Source organism: Carcharhinus amblyrhynchos, chromosome 17, assembly GCF_965287045.1.
Source record: "Carcharhinus amblyrhynchos chromosome 17, sCarAmb.v2.hapA, whole genome shotgun sequence".
Classification (NCBI taxonomy): domain Eukaryota; kingdom Metazoa; phylum Chordata; class Chondrichthyes; order Carcharhiniformes; family Carcharhinidae; genus Carcharhinus; species Carcharhinus amblyrhynchos.
Genome location: NC_137340.1, coordinates 35,449,996 through 35,469,726, shown reverse-complemented (window position 1 = coordinate 35,469,726; position 19,731 = coordinate 35,449,996). Strand labels below are relative to the sequence as shown.

Below are 19,731 nucleotides of genomic sequence, written 5' to 3'. Positions count from 1 at the left end.
GGTGGAGAGACTCTTCCCGCTCAGAAAGGACAGTAGGACTAGGGGGCACAGCCTCAAGATAAGGGGGGGCGGTTTAGAACGGAGTTGAGGAAGAACTTCTTCACTCAAAGGGTGGTGAATCTCTGGAATTCTCTGCCCGTTGAAGTGGTGGAGGCTACCTCGCTAAATATTTTTAAGACGCGGGTTGATGGGTTTTTGATAAGAGAGGGGATTAAGGGTTATGGGGAGAGGGCAGGAATGTGGAACTGAGCCACGACAGATCAGGCATGATCTTATTGAATGGCAGGGCAGGCTCGAAGGGCTAGATGGCCTACTCCTGCTCCTATTTCTTATGTTCTTATGTTAATGTCTTCACATTATAGCGCCAAGTTACTACAAACTAAGTGGGACTTCGAATGGCAGGACTTTCACCCAGCATACATCCAACAAGACTGTCCTCAAATCATAACAGAGCAGTGATCAGGTGCAACACGGCACAGAGTGTGGAACATGTGCAATGAGTGGCAATGGAAAGACAGCTGTCTGTTACATCTGTAGTTAGTGGCAGTGGCGTGTAGGGAGCCATGGAGCCAGCAACTGAATGGGGAGACATGAATAAGTGGTTACATTTTGTGTGAAATTAGTGCAGATATATTGTTTCCCCTGGTACAAGGGCAAGGATGTCACTGAATGGCTGCATAGTACCGAGGACAGAGGGAGTAGTGGTCCGCATTGGTAACAACGACACAGGTAGAAAGAAGTCCTGCTGTCAGAGCTTAGGGAAGTAGGTAGGAAATTACCAATCAAGAATAATAGCAAGACTACAAAACTAAGTAGTCTAATTGCTTCCAGTACCATGAGTATAGAAAAGGAGGGTAAAGAATACATGGCTGGACAGGTGGTGCAAGAGGAAGGGCTTCACATTACTGGGTCATGGGGCCAGTTTTCTCGTAGATGGGATAGGCTGTACCTAAATAGGGCTGGGACCAATTTCCTTGCAGGGTGATTTGCTACTGCAAGTGGGCAGATTTAAACTTATTTGGCATGACTGTAGGAGCCAGGTGATGATATTAGAAAGACAGTTACCAAACAGACCACTGAGGAAGCCTTTTCTCTTCAGTTTATTAATTATTTTGGAGACAGACATTGTCCACACGCCTTTCCATTACGACAAAGGAAACAGCGTGGATACTCTTTTCCTACTAATTTTCCTGAAAGATGTATATGGTACATAGCACAAATAAAGCAAGTTGCTGCTAGTTCATTAGGTGCACGTGAAAAACTGCTCTGCTTTCCACCCATTAGTACCCACCAATTTGTTTCTCCCAATTCAATCTTTTCCCTTCCCACCTGTCTGCTCCAGTTATGCATGCATTCCCATTGCAGCATCACAAATCGTTCAAATGGAGGTCAAATCAGGTGCAGTCATTCAACAATGGACCACGAAAGCCCAAAGCCTGGACACATCAGCTGCCATAATGCCATAAACAAATACAGTTACCAAATGAACATGCTTTATAAGATTCATGGAACCTATACAGCCTACACGTTAGCAGAACCAGAAATTAGCAGTCAAAACTTATACTGATTGGCAGACTACACTGACAGCATTGTGCTCAAAAATGCTTGTGTTCCAATCACAGCTGACCTTATCGCTGAGCAAGGCAGACCCCAGAGTGGAGTCTATCTCGCTGTTAATAAATCTGTATTTTGTTGTGAACACAGAGGAAGAGCTGCTGATCTCAAAAATATAGAACTCCAGTAACACCTTTAGAATTTTAAAAATTAGGTGATACGTGAAAAAACAACTTAAGTATTCAAGATAAAAGCTACAGTTAAAGAAGTCTTACAGAACAACTCCAAAAGCATTATTGGTCAAAAGTAAGCAATTAAACTATTTCTGGCAAACGCTTATAGATTTTAACCATCAAAATCCAGCAAATATTACTTAAGTCAAGGAATTGTTGTTACTTAACGAAGGTACACCGCACAACTTCTCAGACACTTCCACTTGATGTAAAATTCCAAAAGGAGGCTCAGGAACAAACTATTTCCAAATACAAGACTTACCTGGCTTAACAGTGGATGGCTGTCTCCAATTCAGAACTTGCACAGCTTCTCACACTAAACTGGTTTTCAGGGTCTTCCCCATAGCCACTCAATTCAGTGAAACATCTGTGTCCTTAAATATCTTCTTTCCCTTTGATGTCAGATTCTATTGTCTTTAAACACCTCATTGAACTCAATTTCTCCAAATCCAAGTGTTTTGCCTCTACTTTTGGGTCAACACAATTAAACGTATCTTCCCCTGTTAACTCATGAAACAGCTAAAATGCAAATATTCATCACCTCTGAATTCCCTTTTTAAATTCAACAGCTGAACCATAATTTTGTAACTCATCTCAAAACTCAAATTTCAGATCTAACCTATTTACTTGTAATTCAACCCCCTCATCACCTCTCATTACAAATATGCACAGACACAAACTTCTCTTGTATGCCCAATATTTCAAACCAAGACATCAACCGTTGTGTGTATTTAACAATATTAGTTTATTCAACAATAGGGGCACCAGAGTCAAACCGAAACAAAGTTCTAGCACAAGCCACTGCATTGCTACTAGGATGTGGAACCCTGGCCATACTTTTGATTGCTAACCCACTGCTCATGATTCCTACTTAATCAGCAAAACTAAGCTTCAGCCTCTAAAAGAGCCCTGGCACAAAATTTTTAAAGAAGCAATCTTTTTCCATTATTTTTATCCTGCTGGGTAATGGCAATTTTACTTGGCCAAGTATGAGAAAAAATTAGGTAAGATTTTTACTTTTTGTGCAAACAATACTCACCTTGCAATCCACAGTAACTGCAAATTGTAATGGGCGATTGTGGCGAAGATGTGGTCAACATTTTCTCAAGTCTGAAGTTCTGCAATAGAAATGTTTTTCCACAAATTATGAAACTAAGCAGAGTCATTAGTTGCATATAAGTAAAATTAATTCAACCATTGCAACTTTATGAATACAAGGTAGTTAATTCTAACATGTATCAATGTACATATAACATTTAAATCATACCATACACGTGAACTAGTAATAATACACAACACAATCCAATTTGCCCAGATACACTGATCAGCATTTTACACTCAAATTCCAATGTGCGAATTGTACAAAGTGTTTCAGTTAATGGTTAACTGGTTGAAGAAATTTCATTAGCACAATTTTACACACTGAGAGGAAAAATGAATATGTATTTCATTGCCAAGGATCAAATTAATAACAGCTATGTATCTTAGAAGTCTTGGCAGTTAACTTACCCAGTTACTATAAAGCAGCAACTAAAACAAATACAGCTTGAAACATTAAAATAGAATTCAAAAGGAAATGATGCATCTCGAGTACTGTATCCAGTTCTGGTGAGAGACACTTAAGTAATGGAAGCAACATAAAACTCATCCCTAGGTCCAACTGAGGGGAATTTGGGCTCTTTAGCCTTGGACAGAGGCATCCATAAAATTTTCTTACGGAAGTACAATAGGAAATGATAAATAATGCAGAACAAGTAGATCCAAATAGCATTTCAAATTCAACTCAAAGAGCAGGTGACACAGGGACGAACTTGCAAAAGGCAAATTTACAACAAACATCACATGTTTTGTCGAAATGTAATCATTGCCTGGACTTCCAAAGTAGAGGACATATGAAAACCCTGAAATAAGAAACAGTTTAATCCTTAGGTTCTAAATGAATATCAAAAGAGGGATACTTGGCCATGGCCATCTATAAACATTGCAACATCAACTCTTTCATTTCAATTATTCTTGATCCACATTATTTCACTAAAATCATGTTAAGTTTATAATAGCAAAAAATGTTTTATAGCTTACACTGTTAATGTCTTCAGGTGGTACAGATGGAGAGAAGATCGGGCCAATTGCCTGATGCTGCATTCTTCGCTCTATATGCATATACATACACAGACATATAAAAAGATTCAGTAAATTTAAAAATCAGTGTCTTACAAGGCCACTGTCGACAGCACAAAGTTTAGTGCCAATTGTCTGAAATAAGCAGTTTTAACCAGATATCACGCTGCTCCTGTTAAGAGTTTAGGAGTGGCACTGGAACATCATTGAATTTAATCTCCCTTTTCCTTTTTTTGTTTAAATGCTTTAATTCAGGGGTACCTAGATTCAAATCATTTGGGCAAAATAGGCAAGAAAATAAAGCAGAGTATAAAAATACAAGGTGGAGGCAGAAGTAAGCATGAGCAAGAAAGGGTTGCTAACTAATAATAGGAAGCGTAACAAATAAAATGATATGTAGGACCTATTAGAGGTGAAAAAGTAAATATGAAATTTGCGGGAATGAGGAGGTGGTTTGAGTTGACACAGAAGGGCATTGTAGTGGTAATGAAAAGCGAGTTTTGACAGAGCTCTACACAAAAAAACTGCAAAATTGGACAAACTCTTGTGATCACATACTCAAAAACACTTCACTGCCTGTAAAGAATTTGGACATGTTCTGAGGTTTTGAAAGGTGCCATATTTATTTACAGTGCATGAACAGGAGGGGAGGCAAAGACAACAGATAGGGCTACAAACTTAAATATCCATAGCCATTGAAGAACCTTTGTTCAAAAAAAAAGATAAAATGGATGAATCAAATACTTTGATTCTGCTTTACATGACAAAAATCAATATTCACAATTCATAATAAGGTGTTGTCTGACAAATTTAGTTTTAAATAACATTGCATCTTGACAAGGTGAATGCAGTACATGTTTTTCAAAAGCTGGTGCTGCATTGAAGCCAGATGATAAAAGGCATGCAATGCTAAGGGAATATGGCAGTTAAAACAGGAATGGTAACAGGTAAAGGATGGGAAATCAGGCATGGCCCATAATTGATTTTTTTTCCTCAGACTGGAGTAGTTGGCAGATGACAAAGAACAGAGATCATACAGTTGATTGTGACGAGTACATGAACAGCTTGGAAGAAATTCAGAAGGTGGCTATTTGGCCCGAGTCTGCACCAACTCTTCAACACAAGATCTTAGCCAGGCTGACAGGTAGTTAGTTGTAAACTAGAGGCCATTAGTTTAAAGGTAATCATCAATATAACGAGGAGGTTTGATTTTTAATGCAGAGGATTGTTGGGCACAACCAAGCAGCTGTGAAGCAACATTTCTAACAGCTTTTAAAAACAAAGTAGGTAAACATCTGAAAAGATGTATAGAGGGATATGGGCCAAATGCAGGCAATTGGGATTAGCTTAGGGGTTTAAAAAAAAAGGGCAGCATGGACAAGTTGAGCCGAAGGGCCTGTTTCCATGCTGTAAACCTCTGACTTCATGACTCTATAAAAATACCAAGAGAGCAGGAAAATGAAATTGATTTTTAGGATCAAATGGGTTCTGGGCTGTTGTAATGTTATTTGGCAACATGGTCTTCATCCAGTGCAAAATCTTCCTACAAGGAATGAAGCAGTATGCATAGTATTTAAAATATTCTTCCCAATGCTTTACTTGAATACAGATCTGAAGGGCAGGAAAATGGCTTCTGAAAATTTTCAATAGATATGTACATCATAAAATATTAAAGTGGAACTAAGACAACTGCTTGAGTCACCAGAATGTTTTGCAACATGGTCCCAACAAAATTAGAAAGCAGCAGCTATACCAGGTTGAAAGTCAAGTAGCTGATTCATTAAATAGAAATTAGGGCATCATTCAAGGGTGCAGGGAAAGGAGGAGAAATCTCCTCCGTGACTAGTTCATCTGTCTACACAATACTATAGGCAAATAGCCAACAATGCACGACGGAGAGCAAGGAACCTTACAATAAAAGGACTGCACTTTTCTGAAACTCCCCACTTTCAACTGAAGGCATGTGGATAACGTCAGAACAAAAAATAAAAGCACTAAACTTTAGATTTGTAATTACGTTTATAAGCTTCATACATGTCCACAGAAAATTACAACTTTAATTCAGAGGATATTGGCTTTGCTAACAAGGCCATCATTTATTGTCCACCTCTAACTTGTATTAAGTTGATCTTTCTCAAAGCCTAGCTATAACTGTAACACTATATTCTGCATTCTCTCCTTTCCTTCTCAATAAATGTTATGTTTTGTCTGTATAGCGCACAAGCAGCAATACTTTTCACTATGTTAACACACATAACAATAATAAATCAAATCAAATCTAACTTTTCTTAACGCAATGAAGAACCTAATTTCTCTTAACGCAAAGAAGATAAATCTTCTTGGAGATCCACACATATGTGAAAGTATTCCTATAGGTGTCATCAGGTAGGGCATTTCAAATGTATATCCCAAGTGCTGATTGTGTACAAATTGAAGGAAAATCTGAAAGTGTATAGTTTCCCACACATCCTATTGCCCTGATCCTTGTGACTGCTGAAATTTGCAGGTTTGCGAAGAAATCTTGCAGGGTTGTGGCAGTGCATCCTGTTAATACCATACGCAGTAAATTGATATGAGGCAGTGGATATAGTTGGCAACATGTACAAATCATCGTGACAACTTGCAATTAGCATCTAATACCAAAAAACTCCCAAAGGGCTTCATGAAACAGTAGAGTGCCAGTATTCACAGCATTAGTTGGATAACTAGAACACGTTTGGTGAAAGGTGTTGCAGGTAAAATACAATGCAAGACAAAATTTAAAAGATGCATTTGCCATTGTCTGCTACTTTTCAAACTGAGCCTGATAACTTCAATAGTTTATATTTCCTATTTATGTAAGCACACAACTGGATACGCCAGCGATGGGGGACAAGGAAAAGGCACACTTATGGTAATTTGCATCCTGCCAAATTGTGCCTTTCAACATCATGAGTTAATAACTAAGGGAGTAAACCTGACAAAATCTGGACTGGAGTCCTATTAGGTAGTTGGGTCTTGTCCTCAACACATTCTGGCAACTCCTGCAACCAACTAGGCCGCAGACCTGTACGATTTGTTGTCTCTCTGCTGAATACCAGCCTACCAGGTTGAGCAGGATAAGAGATACAAGACAAGTCTGCACTTCTTAAACCATGCCTAGATAGCACAACAGGCAAGAAAAGGTAACCTTCCATCTTGGAAGCTGGAATGTGATGACTATACGCCATGAGAGGAACAACCATAATCCACAGCAAATGTGTGCAAGACGACTTTAATTGACAAGAATTATACAAGCTTGGTGTCATTATTACCACACTAAGAAATCAAAGTAGCTGACACTTTATCCCCAAGGGTGTTGAAAGTAATAGCTCAGCAGGTTTTTATTATTGTCACGTGTTGGTATACAGTGAAAAGTATTGTTTCTTGCATGTTGTTTAGACAAAGCACGCTGTTCAGAGAGTACATAGGAGAAAAAGGAGAGGGTGCAGAATATTGCATTACAGTCATAGATAGGATGTAGAGAGAGATCAACTTAATATAATACAGAACCATTCAAAAGGGAAGAATCTGTTTTTTTGAGTCGGCTGGTACGTGACCTCAGACTTTTGTATCTTTATCCTGATGGAAAAAGGTGGAAGAGAGTACGTCCAGGGTGCATGGGGTCCACGATTATGCTGGCTGCTTTTCTGAGGCTGCAGGAAGTGTAGACAGAGTCAATGGATGGAAGGCTGATTTGCATGATGCACTGGGCTACATTCACAACCCTTTGTGGTTTCTTGTGATCTTGGTCAGAGCAGAAGCCATAGCAAGCTGTGATACACTATAGAAAACATCCTTTCCAGATGTATGCGTAAAGATTTGAAAAAGTTGTAGTGGACATGCTGAATTTCCTTAGCCTCCTGAGAAAGTAGAGGCATTGGTGGGCTTTCTTCACAATAGCATTGGTGTGGACGGACCAGGTAGTAGGTGGTGATCTGGACACCTAAAAACTTGAAGCTCTCAACCATTTTCACTTACTTCATCCCTGTTGATGTAGACAGGGGCGTGTCCTCCACTATGCTTCCTATCTCATTTGTTTTATTGACATTGAGGGAGATTATTGTCATTGCACTATTATACCAGATTCTCCCTTTCCTGTACTCCATCTCATCGTTTGAGATCCAACTCATTACGGTGGTGTCATCAGTAAGCTTGAAAATCAAGTTGGAGTGGAATTTGTCCACACAGTCTTAAGTGTGCAAGGACTATACTGAGGGGCTGAGAACAAAGTCTTGGAGCACTGGTGACTATTAATTACGGCAACATTATTACCTGTCCTTACTGATTGTGGTCTGTGGATTGGGAAGGCAAGGATCCAGTCACAGAGCGGGGGAGCTGAGCCTATGGCCATGGTGTTTGGAGAAGAGTTTTGAAGAAATAATGGTGAAGGCTGAGCTGCAGTCCAAAAAAAAAGGAGCCTGATTTAAGTGTCTGTTATCCAGGTGTTCCAGAGTTGAGAGTAGGGCCAGGGAGATGGCATCCCTTGTGGATCTGTTGCAGCAATAGGCCAACTGCAGCGGTTCCTGGCAATCTGGCAGGTTAGAATTGATCTGTACCAATGGCTAACTTTTCAAGGCACTTCATAATGATGGATGTCAAAACTATAAGGCAATAGTCGTTAAGGCATGCTGCCTGGCTTTTTTTGGTACAGGGATAATGGTCACCTTCTTGAAGCAGGTAGGGGCCTCAGATTGCTGCAGGGAGAGGTTAAAAGTGACTACAAACCCCCGCCAACTGGTCTACGCAGGATCTGACTGCTCGTCTGAGTACTGAATCTAGACCAGTCACTTTCCATGGGCCAACTTTCAAGAAGATTTGATCTAACATCTGTGATAGGGATCTCAGATACCAATTCGGCCAAGGCTTCTGGGGTGGAAGATTTCCCCTTGCTCAAAATGGTATAGAATGCATTGTGCTCATCTGGAAGGGGTGCACTGGTGCCGGTAATTCGACATGCCTTCATCTTGTACCCTGTTATGTCCTGTGGACCTTGCTGTAATCGGTGGATATCCATGTGGCTCGCCTGGAATGCTAGCTTGGTCCAGTAATGTATGCTAGCATCTTTGATGGTTCTCTGTAGATCGTATCTGGATTTCTTGCTTAAGTCAGTGTCATGTTACTGGAAGGCCTCAGACCTGGATTTCAATAAGCAGTGGATATCCCTGTTCATCCATGGTTTTTGGATGGGAACACGCAGATTTGCTTGTTTGGCGCACAGTCTTCTACGTACTTATTAATGAAGTATGTTATGTAGTGGCATACACATAGATATTTTAAAGTTCTAGATCTAGGGAAGGTGCCACTTAATTGGAAAATGGCAAACTTAGCTCCTTTACTCACAAAAGTAGGGAGAGAGAAAGCAAGAAACCACAAGGCAGTTAGCCTAACATCTATCACTGGCAAAATATTAGAAACTGAAGATGTTATAACAGAGCATTTAGGTAAAAAAAAAACAGGGTTATCACGCAGAGTCAACACGTTTCATTAAAGGAAAATCCAGTTTAACCAATTTATTGCAGTTCTTTGAAGGAGTGACGTGCTGTGGATAAAGAGGAGTCAATGGATGTACTATACTTATATTCCAGAAGGCATTTGATAAACTGCCTCAAAGATTGTGAAAATAAAAACGCTTGCAATCTGTATGAGAGAACAGATTACATGGATTGAAGATTAGCTAGGTAACAATAAACAGTTGGCATAAATGGATCTTTGACTGGGTGGCAGGATACGAGTGCAGTGCCACAAGGATCAGGACTGGCGCTTGATTTTTTTTTCACAATTTATGTGAAGTGACTTGGATGAAGATACTGAAGGTGGGGTTGTGAAATTTTCCAATGATACAAAAATAGGTAGGAAAATAAATTGTGAAGGGGACACAAGCAGATTACAAGAGGACTGGACAAAGATCTGGCAAATGGAGTAATACTATGCAAACTGTGTAATGGTTCATTTGGAAAGAAGAATCAAAAACAAAACGATCTGAATGGTGGGAGGTTACAGAGCTCTGAAATTCAGAGGAAATAGGTGTCCTAATACATGAATCATAAAAGGCTAATATGCAGATACAACAAATAATTCAGAAAGCTAATAGGATATTCTTGTTTACAAAAATAAGGAGGTTATGTTTCAGTTGTACAAAGCATTGATGAGGCCACATTTAAAGTAAAGTGTACTGTATTAGCCTCCTTATTTGGAAAAAAAAACATAAGTGCATTTGTAGTTCAGAGCAAGTTCCCTGGACTTGGATGGACAGGTTGTTTTTGAGGAAAGGTTGGTTGGTCAGGTTTTGTTTGTATTCTTGGTGTTTTGAAGACTAACAGGTGATTTGATTGAAACATACAAGATCCTGTGGGATCTTGACGGGCTGGATGCGGTGAGGAAGATTCCTGTTGTGGGAGAATCTAGAACTAAGGATTACTGTTTAAAAATAAGGGGTTGTTCATTTAAGACAGACAGAATAAACGCAAGAATGTTGACGACAACTGGATACAACATAAAACACAACACTTGCTTCATAATTCTTGCTTCACTAAGAACCACAAGCAGTACAGCTGGACTGTGTTGCACCCCAGATGATGTATTGGGCTACCCCACAGGTCCACACACAAGGACTGTACTCAAGTTTAAACTTTGGCTGGGAACTACACAGTTCCTGGATTTAAATCAGAAACTTCACATGGTTCTGGAAATAGTTTCCCAAGAAAAGTTAAAAAGGGCTAAAACCATGTCAAACTTCTGGGTAACAATGACACTCACTCCATTCCCTAACTCACCAATGGAACTCCTGATCATCACCTCCCCAATCACACCCCTCAATCCCAATGACCCCTACCTCAACTACCCTCTCCACAGCCCCATTCCATACACACTTCTTCCATCCTAACCCTCACCCACTTACCTCCCCTCTGGACAAAGCCACTATAAAAGTGGCTGGGACCTTTAAAATTACCTAGTGCCATAAAAAAGGGCATTGCATCACTCTCCTGGCACTACAATGGAAAGACTTTGGAGCTGCTGTGCTGCACGTTTCACAATGTTGAAAAACGTCTCTCTCTAGGATAGAGGCCCATGGCTCAAGTAAAAGGTTGTGGAGTGGCAATCCTGTGGTGACAGCCACTCCAGCCCACTAGATCCCTGAGGATTTGCAGTAATTGTAATTAAAATTAGGTTCAATTTATTAAAACAGAAGTGAATCAACTTCTTAGTTACAGCAAATAAACAATTACCTTCACTGTCAAAGTTGTACTGTATTTCGCCATTCAGTTGTTGCAAGGATCCAATTTTATTTTTGTCATTGGTTGGAGGTAGCATCAATCTATTGACTTTTGACTGGTTGGTAGGATCAGCAAAATATTCCTTTGCTAGCTCACAAAAATTGAAATTTCTTTTTTTTGGTATGCTTGGGCTTCCATCTTCTGAAATAGGTTGACCAATTGTAAAGTTAGGATACAAACGTTCACCTAACAGGACCTCTGTGGGATTATTCAAAATACCAGCAGTCTTAATGGTGCCACCTTTTTTATTCCCATTTTCTGATTTCTGTTGTTGGCACTTCACAACATTAAACTTGCAATAATTCATTTTCCTTTCAGACATTGCTCCAGGACAGAATAATTTCTATTTCCAAAGACCTGAAAGTTAAAAAAAGTTTATAAATGCAAAAAGCAATACACATTAAGTATATTACACTGACTGTAGGGATAACATGCAGATCCATAATTCACTTTTAACAAATGACAACCAGATTTGCCAAATTGCCTTGTCGGAATGCTGTCACAAAATCTTACCTGATGCTCACATGATCTGATATTGCTTTGTGGGGAAAATGACAAAATGATTTATAATTTATGCAATATGGGTGTTGCTGGCCAGCATTTGTTTCCCATCTCTAACTGCCCTGAGAACTGAGTGGCTTGTCACACGATTTCAGAGGGCAATTTGGAATCACATTGCCATGGGTTTAGTGTCATATGCTCGGAACACTAGGGAAGAATGGCAGGTTTCTTTTCCCAAATGATATTTGTATACCAGATTTTAAAAAACAATGGTCGACAGTAATTTCATGGTCATTAGTGAAACTAGCTTTTTAATTTCAGATTAATTAACTGAATTTAAATGTCATCAGCTGACATGGTGGGATTCAAACCTTTGTCCCCAGAAGGTAGATGAAGGCAGTGCAGTTGATGTTGTCTACATGGACTTTAGCAAGGCCTCTGACAAGGTACCACATGGTAGATTGTTGCATTAGGTTAAATCTCACAAGATCCAGGATGAGGTATCTAAAAGAACACAAATTGGCTTCTTGGTAGAAGCCAGAGGGTGGTTGTAGAGTTCTTTTTCAAACTGGATGCCTGTAACTAGTGTGCCTCAGGGATCATAAAGATCATAGATGTTTACAGCCTGGGAACAGGCCCTTTGGCCCAACTTGTCCACTCTTTTTTTAAAAACCCCCTCAGCTAATCCCAATTGCCCGCATTTGGCCCATATCCGTCTATACCCATGTAACCATCTAAATATTTTTTAAAAGGTAAAATTGTACCTGTTCTACTAACCTCTCGCAGCTTGTTCCAGACACTCATCACCATCTATGTGAAAAAAATTGCCCCTCAGGGCCCTTTTGTATCTCCCCCCCTCTCCACCTTAAACCTATGCCCTCCAGTTTTAGATTCCTTTGCCTTTGGGAAAAGATATTGACTATCTACCTAGTCTATACCCCCCTCATTATTTTATAGACCTCTGTAAGATCACCTCTCAGCCTCCTACGCTCCAGAGAAAAAAATCCCATTCTATCCAGCCTCTCCTTATAACTCAATCCATCAAGTTCTGGTAGTATCCTAGTAAATCTTTTCTGCACTCTTTCTAGAGTAATAATATCCTTTCTATAATAGGGTGACCAGAATTGCACACAGTATTCCAAACGTGGCCTTACCAATCTCTTGTACAACTTCAAGAGCACGATCCAACTCCTGTATTCATTGTTCTGACAGATGAATTCAAGCATGCCTGCACCACTCTGTCCACTATTCAGTGCTGGGTCCACTGTTATGTCACTTATAGAGTCAATGAGGTTTACAGCATGGGAACAAGCCCTTCGGCCCAACTTGTCCGTGCCACCCCTTTTTTTTTTAAAGAAACCTAAGCTAATTCCAATTGCCAGCACTTGACCCATATCCCTCTATATCCATCATACCCATGTAACTATCTAAATGCTTTTTAAAAGATAAAATTGTTTAATGATTTGAATGAGAATAGAGGAGGCATGGTTAGTAAGTTTGCAGATGACACCAAGATTGGTGGCATAGTGGACAATGAAGAAAGTTATCTCCAATTGCAATGGGATCTTGATCAACTGGGCCAGTGGGCTGGTGAACGGCAGGCAGTTTAATTTAGACAAATGTGAGGTGATGCATTTTGGTAGACTGAACGAGGGCAGGACTTGCTCAGTTAGTGGTAGGGTACTGGGGAGAGTTACAGAACAAAGATCTCGGGGTACATGTTCATAGCTCCTTGAAAGTGGAGTCACAGGTGAACAGAGTGGTGAAAAAAACTTTCCTCATGGTTGGTTTCATCAGTCAAAACATTGAATACAGGAATTCAGATGTCATGTTGAAGTTGTACAAGACATTGGTAAGGCCACACTTGGAATACTGTGTGCAATATCCTTGTGGAAAGAATATTATTAAACTAGAAAGAGCGCGGAAAAGATTTACTAGGATGCTGCCTGGACTTGATGGATTGAGTTTTAAGGAGAGGCTGGATAGACAGGGACCTTTGTTCCTCTGGAGTGTAGGAGGCTGTAGGATGATCTTATAGAGGTCTATAAAATAATGAGGGGCGTAGATGAGGTAGATAGTCAGTATCTTTTCCCAAAGGTAGGGGAGTCCAGACCAGAGGACATAGGTTGAAGGTGAGAGGGGAGAGATACAAAAGGGTCCAGAGGGGCAATTTTTTTCCACACAGCTGGTGGTGAGTCTCTGAAACAAGCTGCCAGAGGTAGTAGTTGAGGTGGGTACAATTTTGTCTTTTAAAAAGCATTTAGTTATGTATATAGAAATATGGGCCAAATGTGGGCAATTGGGATTTGTTTAAGGTTTAAAAAAAGAGCAACATGGACAAGTTGGGCCAAAGGGCCTGTTTCCACGCTGTAAACCTTTATGGGTCTGACAGTAAATGCCATGGATGGATAACTTGGTCAAGAACATAAGAAATAGGAGCAGGAGTAGGCCATCTAGCCCTTCAAGCCTGCCCCGCCATTCAATAAGATCATGGCTGATCTGTCGTGGCTCAGTTCCACATTCCCGCCCTCTCCCCATAACCCTTAATCCCCTCTCTTATCAAAAACCCATCAACCCGCGTCTTAAAAATATTTAGCGAGGTAGCCTCCACCACTTCAACAGGCAGAGAATTCCAGAGATTCACCACCCTTTGAGTGAAGAAGTTCCTCCTCAACTCCGTTATAAACAGCCCCCCCTTTATCTTGAGGCTGTGCCCCCTAGTCCTACTATCCTTTGAGCGGGAAGAGTCTCTCCACCTCTATCCTATCCATCCCATTCATCATCTTATACGTCTCAATGAGATCTCCCCTCATTCTTCTAAACTCTAACGAGTACAAGCCTAGTTTATTCAGCCTCTCCTCATAGCTCAACCCCCTCAACTCCAGTATCAGCCTAGTAAACCTCCTCTGCACTCCCTCCAAGGCCAAAATATCCTTGCGTAAGTACGGCGCCCAAAACTGCACACAGTACTCCAGCTGCGACCTCACCAATGCCCTATACAGCTGCAGCAAGACCTCCTTACTTTTATATTCAATCCCCCTAGCTATGAAGGCCAGCATCCCATTCGCCTTCGTGACCACCTGCTGCACCTGCAAGCTGGGTTTTTGCGACTCATGCACAAGGACCCCGAGGTCCCTCTGCACCGTCGCCTGCTGCAGTTTTCCGCCACGTAAGTAATAATCCTTCCTACCATTATTCCTACCAAAGTGGACCACCTCGCACTTGCCAACATTAAATTCCATTTGCCATTTCCTGGCCCATTCGCCCAGCCTATCTAGATCCTTCTGCAGACTCTCCACACCCTCCGCACAATTTGCCGTTCCACCAATCTTGGTGTCATCAGCAAATTTCAACACCCTACACTCGGTTCCCTCCTCCAGATCATCTATATAAATGGTAAATAGCTGAGGCCCCAGAACCGACCCCTGGGGCACTCCACTAGTCACCATCCGCCAATCCGAATAACACCCATTGACCCCCACTCTCTGCCTCCTATTTGACAACCAATCCTCTATCCACACTAACACCCTACCCCCAACTCCATGTCCCCTGACCTTCTGCAATAACCTCTTGTGAGGTACCTTGTCAAACACCTTCTGAAAATCAAGAAAGACCACATCCACCGGCTCTCCTCTATCCACCGCCCTCGACACATCCTCATAGAACTCCAGTAAATTTGTCAGACACGACTTCCCTTTAACGAAACCGTGCTGCGTCTGCTCTATCAAGCAATTCCTCTCAAGATGCCTCGCTATTTCCTCCTTGATGACGGATTCTAACATTTTACCTACAACAGACGTTAAACTAACCAGCCTATAATTCCCTGCCTTTTGCCTGGCACCCTTCTTAAACAACGGCGTAACATTAGCCGTTTCCCAATCATCCGGCACTTCCCCGGAATCCGGCGACGTCTGGAAAATAACCATCAAGGCATCCACTATCACCTCCGCCATTTCTTTCAGAACCCTCGGATGCATTCCATCCGGTCCTGGGGACTTGTCCACAATCAGCCCCTCCAGTCTGTCGAGCACCGCCTCTCTCGTAACAGTAATGTCATTAAGACCCTCCAGTCCTACCACCTTTCCATCTCTAACACCCGGCAAATTATTCACGTCCTCCTCCGTGAAGGCAGAAACAAAAGAGGTATTCAGGACCTCAGCCATATCCCCATCCCCTACCACTAAGTCCCCCTTCTCATCCTCTAAGGGACCAACGTTCACCCTAGCCAGCCTCTTCCTTTTTATATATTTATAAAAACTCTTGCTATCCTTTTTTATATTAAGCGCTAGCCCAGCTTCATAGTTTCTCCTACCCTTCTTTATCAACTTCTTGGTCAATCTTTGTTGACATTTAAACCGCTCCCAATCCTCTTCTCGCCCACTACTCTTAGCTACTCTAAACGCCTCCGCTTTTAATTTAACACTTTCCTTCACCTCCTTCGTTATCCACGGCTTATTACCGCTCCTCCTACTGTCCTTTTTGACCATCGGAATAAATTTCCGCTGAGCACCAAGAAAGATCTCCTTAAAGATTCTCCACTGCTCCTCAGCAGACCTACCTTCCAACGTGACTATGGACTACGAATGGGTGTGTCAGTGTGAATGACAAACAAAATGAGAGCAGAAACACCCCCCCCCCCCCCCCAACCACCTCCCACACTCAGTCTAGCAGGTATAAACACAGTCTTGCTGTCTCTTCAGTTGCTGAAATCAGATCAAAGCCACATGCCAAAAGGAAGCAGGACACCTTCTCAGTTAACCTGCATGGCCCTGGAATCTCAGAAACAACTACTCAATTGAAGTCAGCACTACTTGAATCACTAGTCTCAACTGGCCACAACATTCAACCATCTACTCCTCACAAAGACCGATTCGTTTATGAATTTTAAAGCTTATTTTAGGATTCCTCATTCTTTAATCAGTGCTTTACTATATGTCTTGTGCTTCATAGCTATTGAACTCACACTTCCTTAAACTGCAAAAGCCTGGTTAAATTAGCTCCTTTTAAGCATCAGTTCAGCTCAGTTGGCTGGACAGCTGGTGATGCAGAGTGTTGCCAGCAGCATGGGTTTAATCCCATGGCTGAGGTCATTCATGCCTTCTCAACCTTGCGCTTCACCAGAGGTACGGTGATCCGCCTGCAGATTAAATCACCGTTCAACTCTCCCCTTCAAAAGAGAACAGCATATGGTCACCTGGTACTATGATGACTTTATCTTTATGGGGCTGGGAAAAGGTATTCGCAAAGTAAGGGACCCTTTTTGAAGTAATTTTGACGTGACCAACCAATAGGTTGAATAAAGGGAGCCAGTTCATCCCTCCTCACCAGGAAGCATAATTTGACGGTAATCCATTTGGAATTTAATAAATTGGGGCTTGTGCCACGATAGGTCTCATGGGGGAGACATAACAAATTTGGGGATCTCGCCTGAAGATCAGTCATAATAAATATGATATAAAAGATGTATTTATATGGCACCTTTTAATGTATAAAAACCCCAAGATACTTTACAAATCAATAGCAAATTGCTGCTCAATTCTTTCAGTAATGAAATTTGAGAAGTTACTGGTCAACATGTATGGATTTGATTTGCAGTTTAATATAACTCATTATGTAAAGCTCTGACAAGCATCTAGGGAGTCAACGCAAGGCTAAACAACCTGTAACTACATGTCTTACTGAAGAGGCTGCGCAAGTTAGGGGAGACTTCAAGATTTCTGGATATTGAAACTAAAAGGAAAAACATTCTGCAAAACATAGCTGCTAAACTGAGTAAATATCAAAAGGTGAGATTTAAGAAAACTGATTGCACTAACTTCACTGACAGTTCCTTGAGTATACAAGCTTGAAGAATGTTGAGGTCTTTAAAGTGAAAGGAATTCAATAGGATTGACAGAAGCAATATTTTCTTCTGATGGAAAAATCAAGAACAAGGGAACGTAGTTTTAACTAGAGCTAATTAACGGAAGGGGTGAAATCGTAATATTGTTTTCATATGGAAACCTGGAACTGTCAAAGGCAAGTTAACATTTAAAACTGAAATCATTTTTGTTAGGGAAGGCTACAGAGCAAAAGTGGCCCCGTGATGTTGCAGCACAAATCAGCCATGATCCACTACGAATGGCCTCTAGTTCTTAAGTGTGACCCTTTGCCCAAAATCTTCATTAAAATTTCCTTACCCATCTCTGCTGCAGTAGACCTCATTCTAGTCAACCCCAAAATATCATCCTGGTGAATCTATATTGCACATTTCCAACTGGATGTCCTCTTTACAACACTGCATTGTCTAATGGAAATTGCTAAGAAGCTACAAATGTGGCTGTAGTAACAGCATTTTAACCAAATTCACTAATTTTGGTGCAAACATCTTGTAGACTCAATTTAGGCAAATTTGCATATTAACCAAACATCTACCACCATTCAGTAAACAAGTAAAACACTCAGTCAAACATAAAACTTATATTTTCCTTTTGCCTTACCATTTTACCAGAGCAGAAAGATGTTAACCATACTATCTTTAAGCCATGCAGTTTTGCTTCTCAATGGAAAGAATTATAAAATGTTTGAGATTGTTGATCTACCATTTAAAACATCCAATTGTCCTAATTTATCTTAGTAAATTCACCCCGTCATTCCCATGTAATCAACATTACAATATTTAAGTTTAACTAGGCTAAGACTTGAATACATCCCACTCAACTGGTAATGTATTGCAAGTCAGATGCTTACTAGTTTTAAATTAGGTTTTTCCTCAGTTCTTTAAAGTTACAGATTAATTCCTAAAACCACAAATGATATTCTAAAACCAATTTATTTTGTAAAACTTAATATGAACTAAGCCTTCCTTAGAGTCCTTGCTTTATTTACCAATGCTTCAATCTGACTACAAGGAGAGTTGTTTGTCCTTACTGCAAAACACTTTTAGCAGTTATAATGTGAATAATTTAAAAACAAACACACAAGGACAAGTCCATGTAATGGCAGATACCACAGACCCAACCACAGCAAATTACAGCCCATTATCTGCAAAAAATCCTAAGCATTTAAGTAATGGCCTTTGACACAGAATATAAAAACAACATACAGCTAAAGCCTAATAATTCACCATAATTTGCTACCATCAGGAATGTATGATTTTTTTGCAATATACCAAGTTAACATAGATATCACATCTTGTCTGTTGCTTCAGGCCAAAGTACCCAAGACATAGGCTGTGGCTACTTAACACAAAGAAGATCTGGGTAGAACTACACCAGCATTCATCGATAACTTTAATCGAAGCTGAAAATAAAAATCTATTACACCACATTACAAAGGGGCTGAGACAAGTCATAACCTCTCACAGGAGCAAACATAAGGCTGCTAGGGAAGAAGTACTGTCATGATGCGAAGATTCACATACTCGTTATTTTGTACTAATGTACAAGCCTCGAGCATCACGAACAAAATCTCTATTCGTTTGACCAATATGGTCCAAAAACATTTTATCAAATTTATTCACTATAAGATGTGAATGCGATATTATCCACGTGTACATATGTTATAAACTTCCAATCAGTATAACTCGTGGTGCCGGTCTTTAAAGTATAAAGTTTTTATATGTGCATAAGAACTTCGTCCCTGAGCTGCGGCGAGAATTTTTTAATTGGAGTCAGATGTAGACTTACATTAACACTGCAATGAAGTCACTGCAAAGGCTGCCCTCATACAGACAAGTCTTAGCATCCACTTCACTCACCCTTCCTGTTCATTGAGGTTTGGTTCGAATTCCGATTCTCTCACCGGCCCGGAACCACTTTCGGAAGCTTAAAGAAATCCTGTTTGCCCAAACGCGACGCATAAAGTTTCACCAAACCGTCCAAGCAGTTTAACAATCGAAAAGCTGCCGTGCGGCTGTTTTTTGAACCGTTAAATTCACCCACTACCGGATTCCAGCTCGCCACCTGCACGTGCCAAACCAGACAACCCGCGCCCAACGCACCCACTCCGCATGCGCTAAATTCGGCCCCGCCCAATGCACTCACTGCGTA

The 19,731-nt window shown here is 40.7% G+C and overlaps 1 protein-coding gene across 1 annotated transcript in view; it reads right to left on the bottom strand.

Moving 5' to 3' along the window:
- tdrd1 (tudor domain containing 1) overlaps nucleotides 1-11,552 on the bottom strand; it is an 82,791-nt gene extending 71,239 nt beyond the window's left edge. Inside the window, exons 1-3 of the mRNA XM_080205297.1 lie at nucleotides 11,153-11,552; nucleotides 3,867-3,937; nucleotides 2,827-2,905 (exon numbers count right to left, since the gene is read on the bottom strand). Of these exons, the coding sequence (XP_080061423.1) occupies nucleotides 2,827-2,905; nucleotides 3,867-3,937; nucleotides 11,153-11,522 (520 nt within the window). The 5' untranslated portion in view covers nucleotides 11,523-11,552. The remainder of the gene's footprint in view (nucleotides 1-2,826; nucleotides 2,906-3,866; nucleotides 3,938-11,152) is intronic.
- Nucleotides 11,553-19,731: the final 8,179 nt, after the last annotated feature.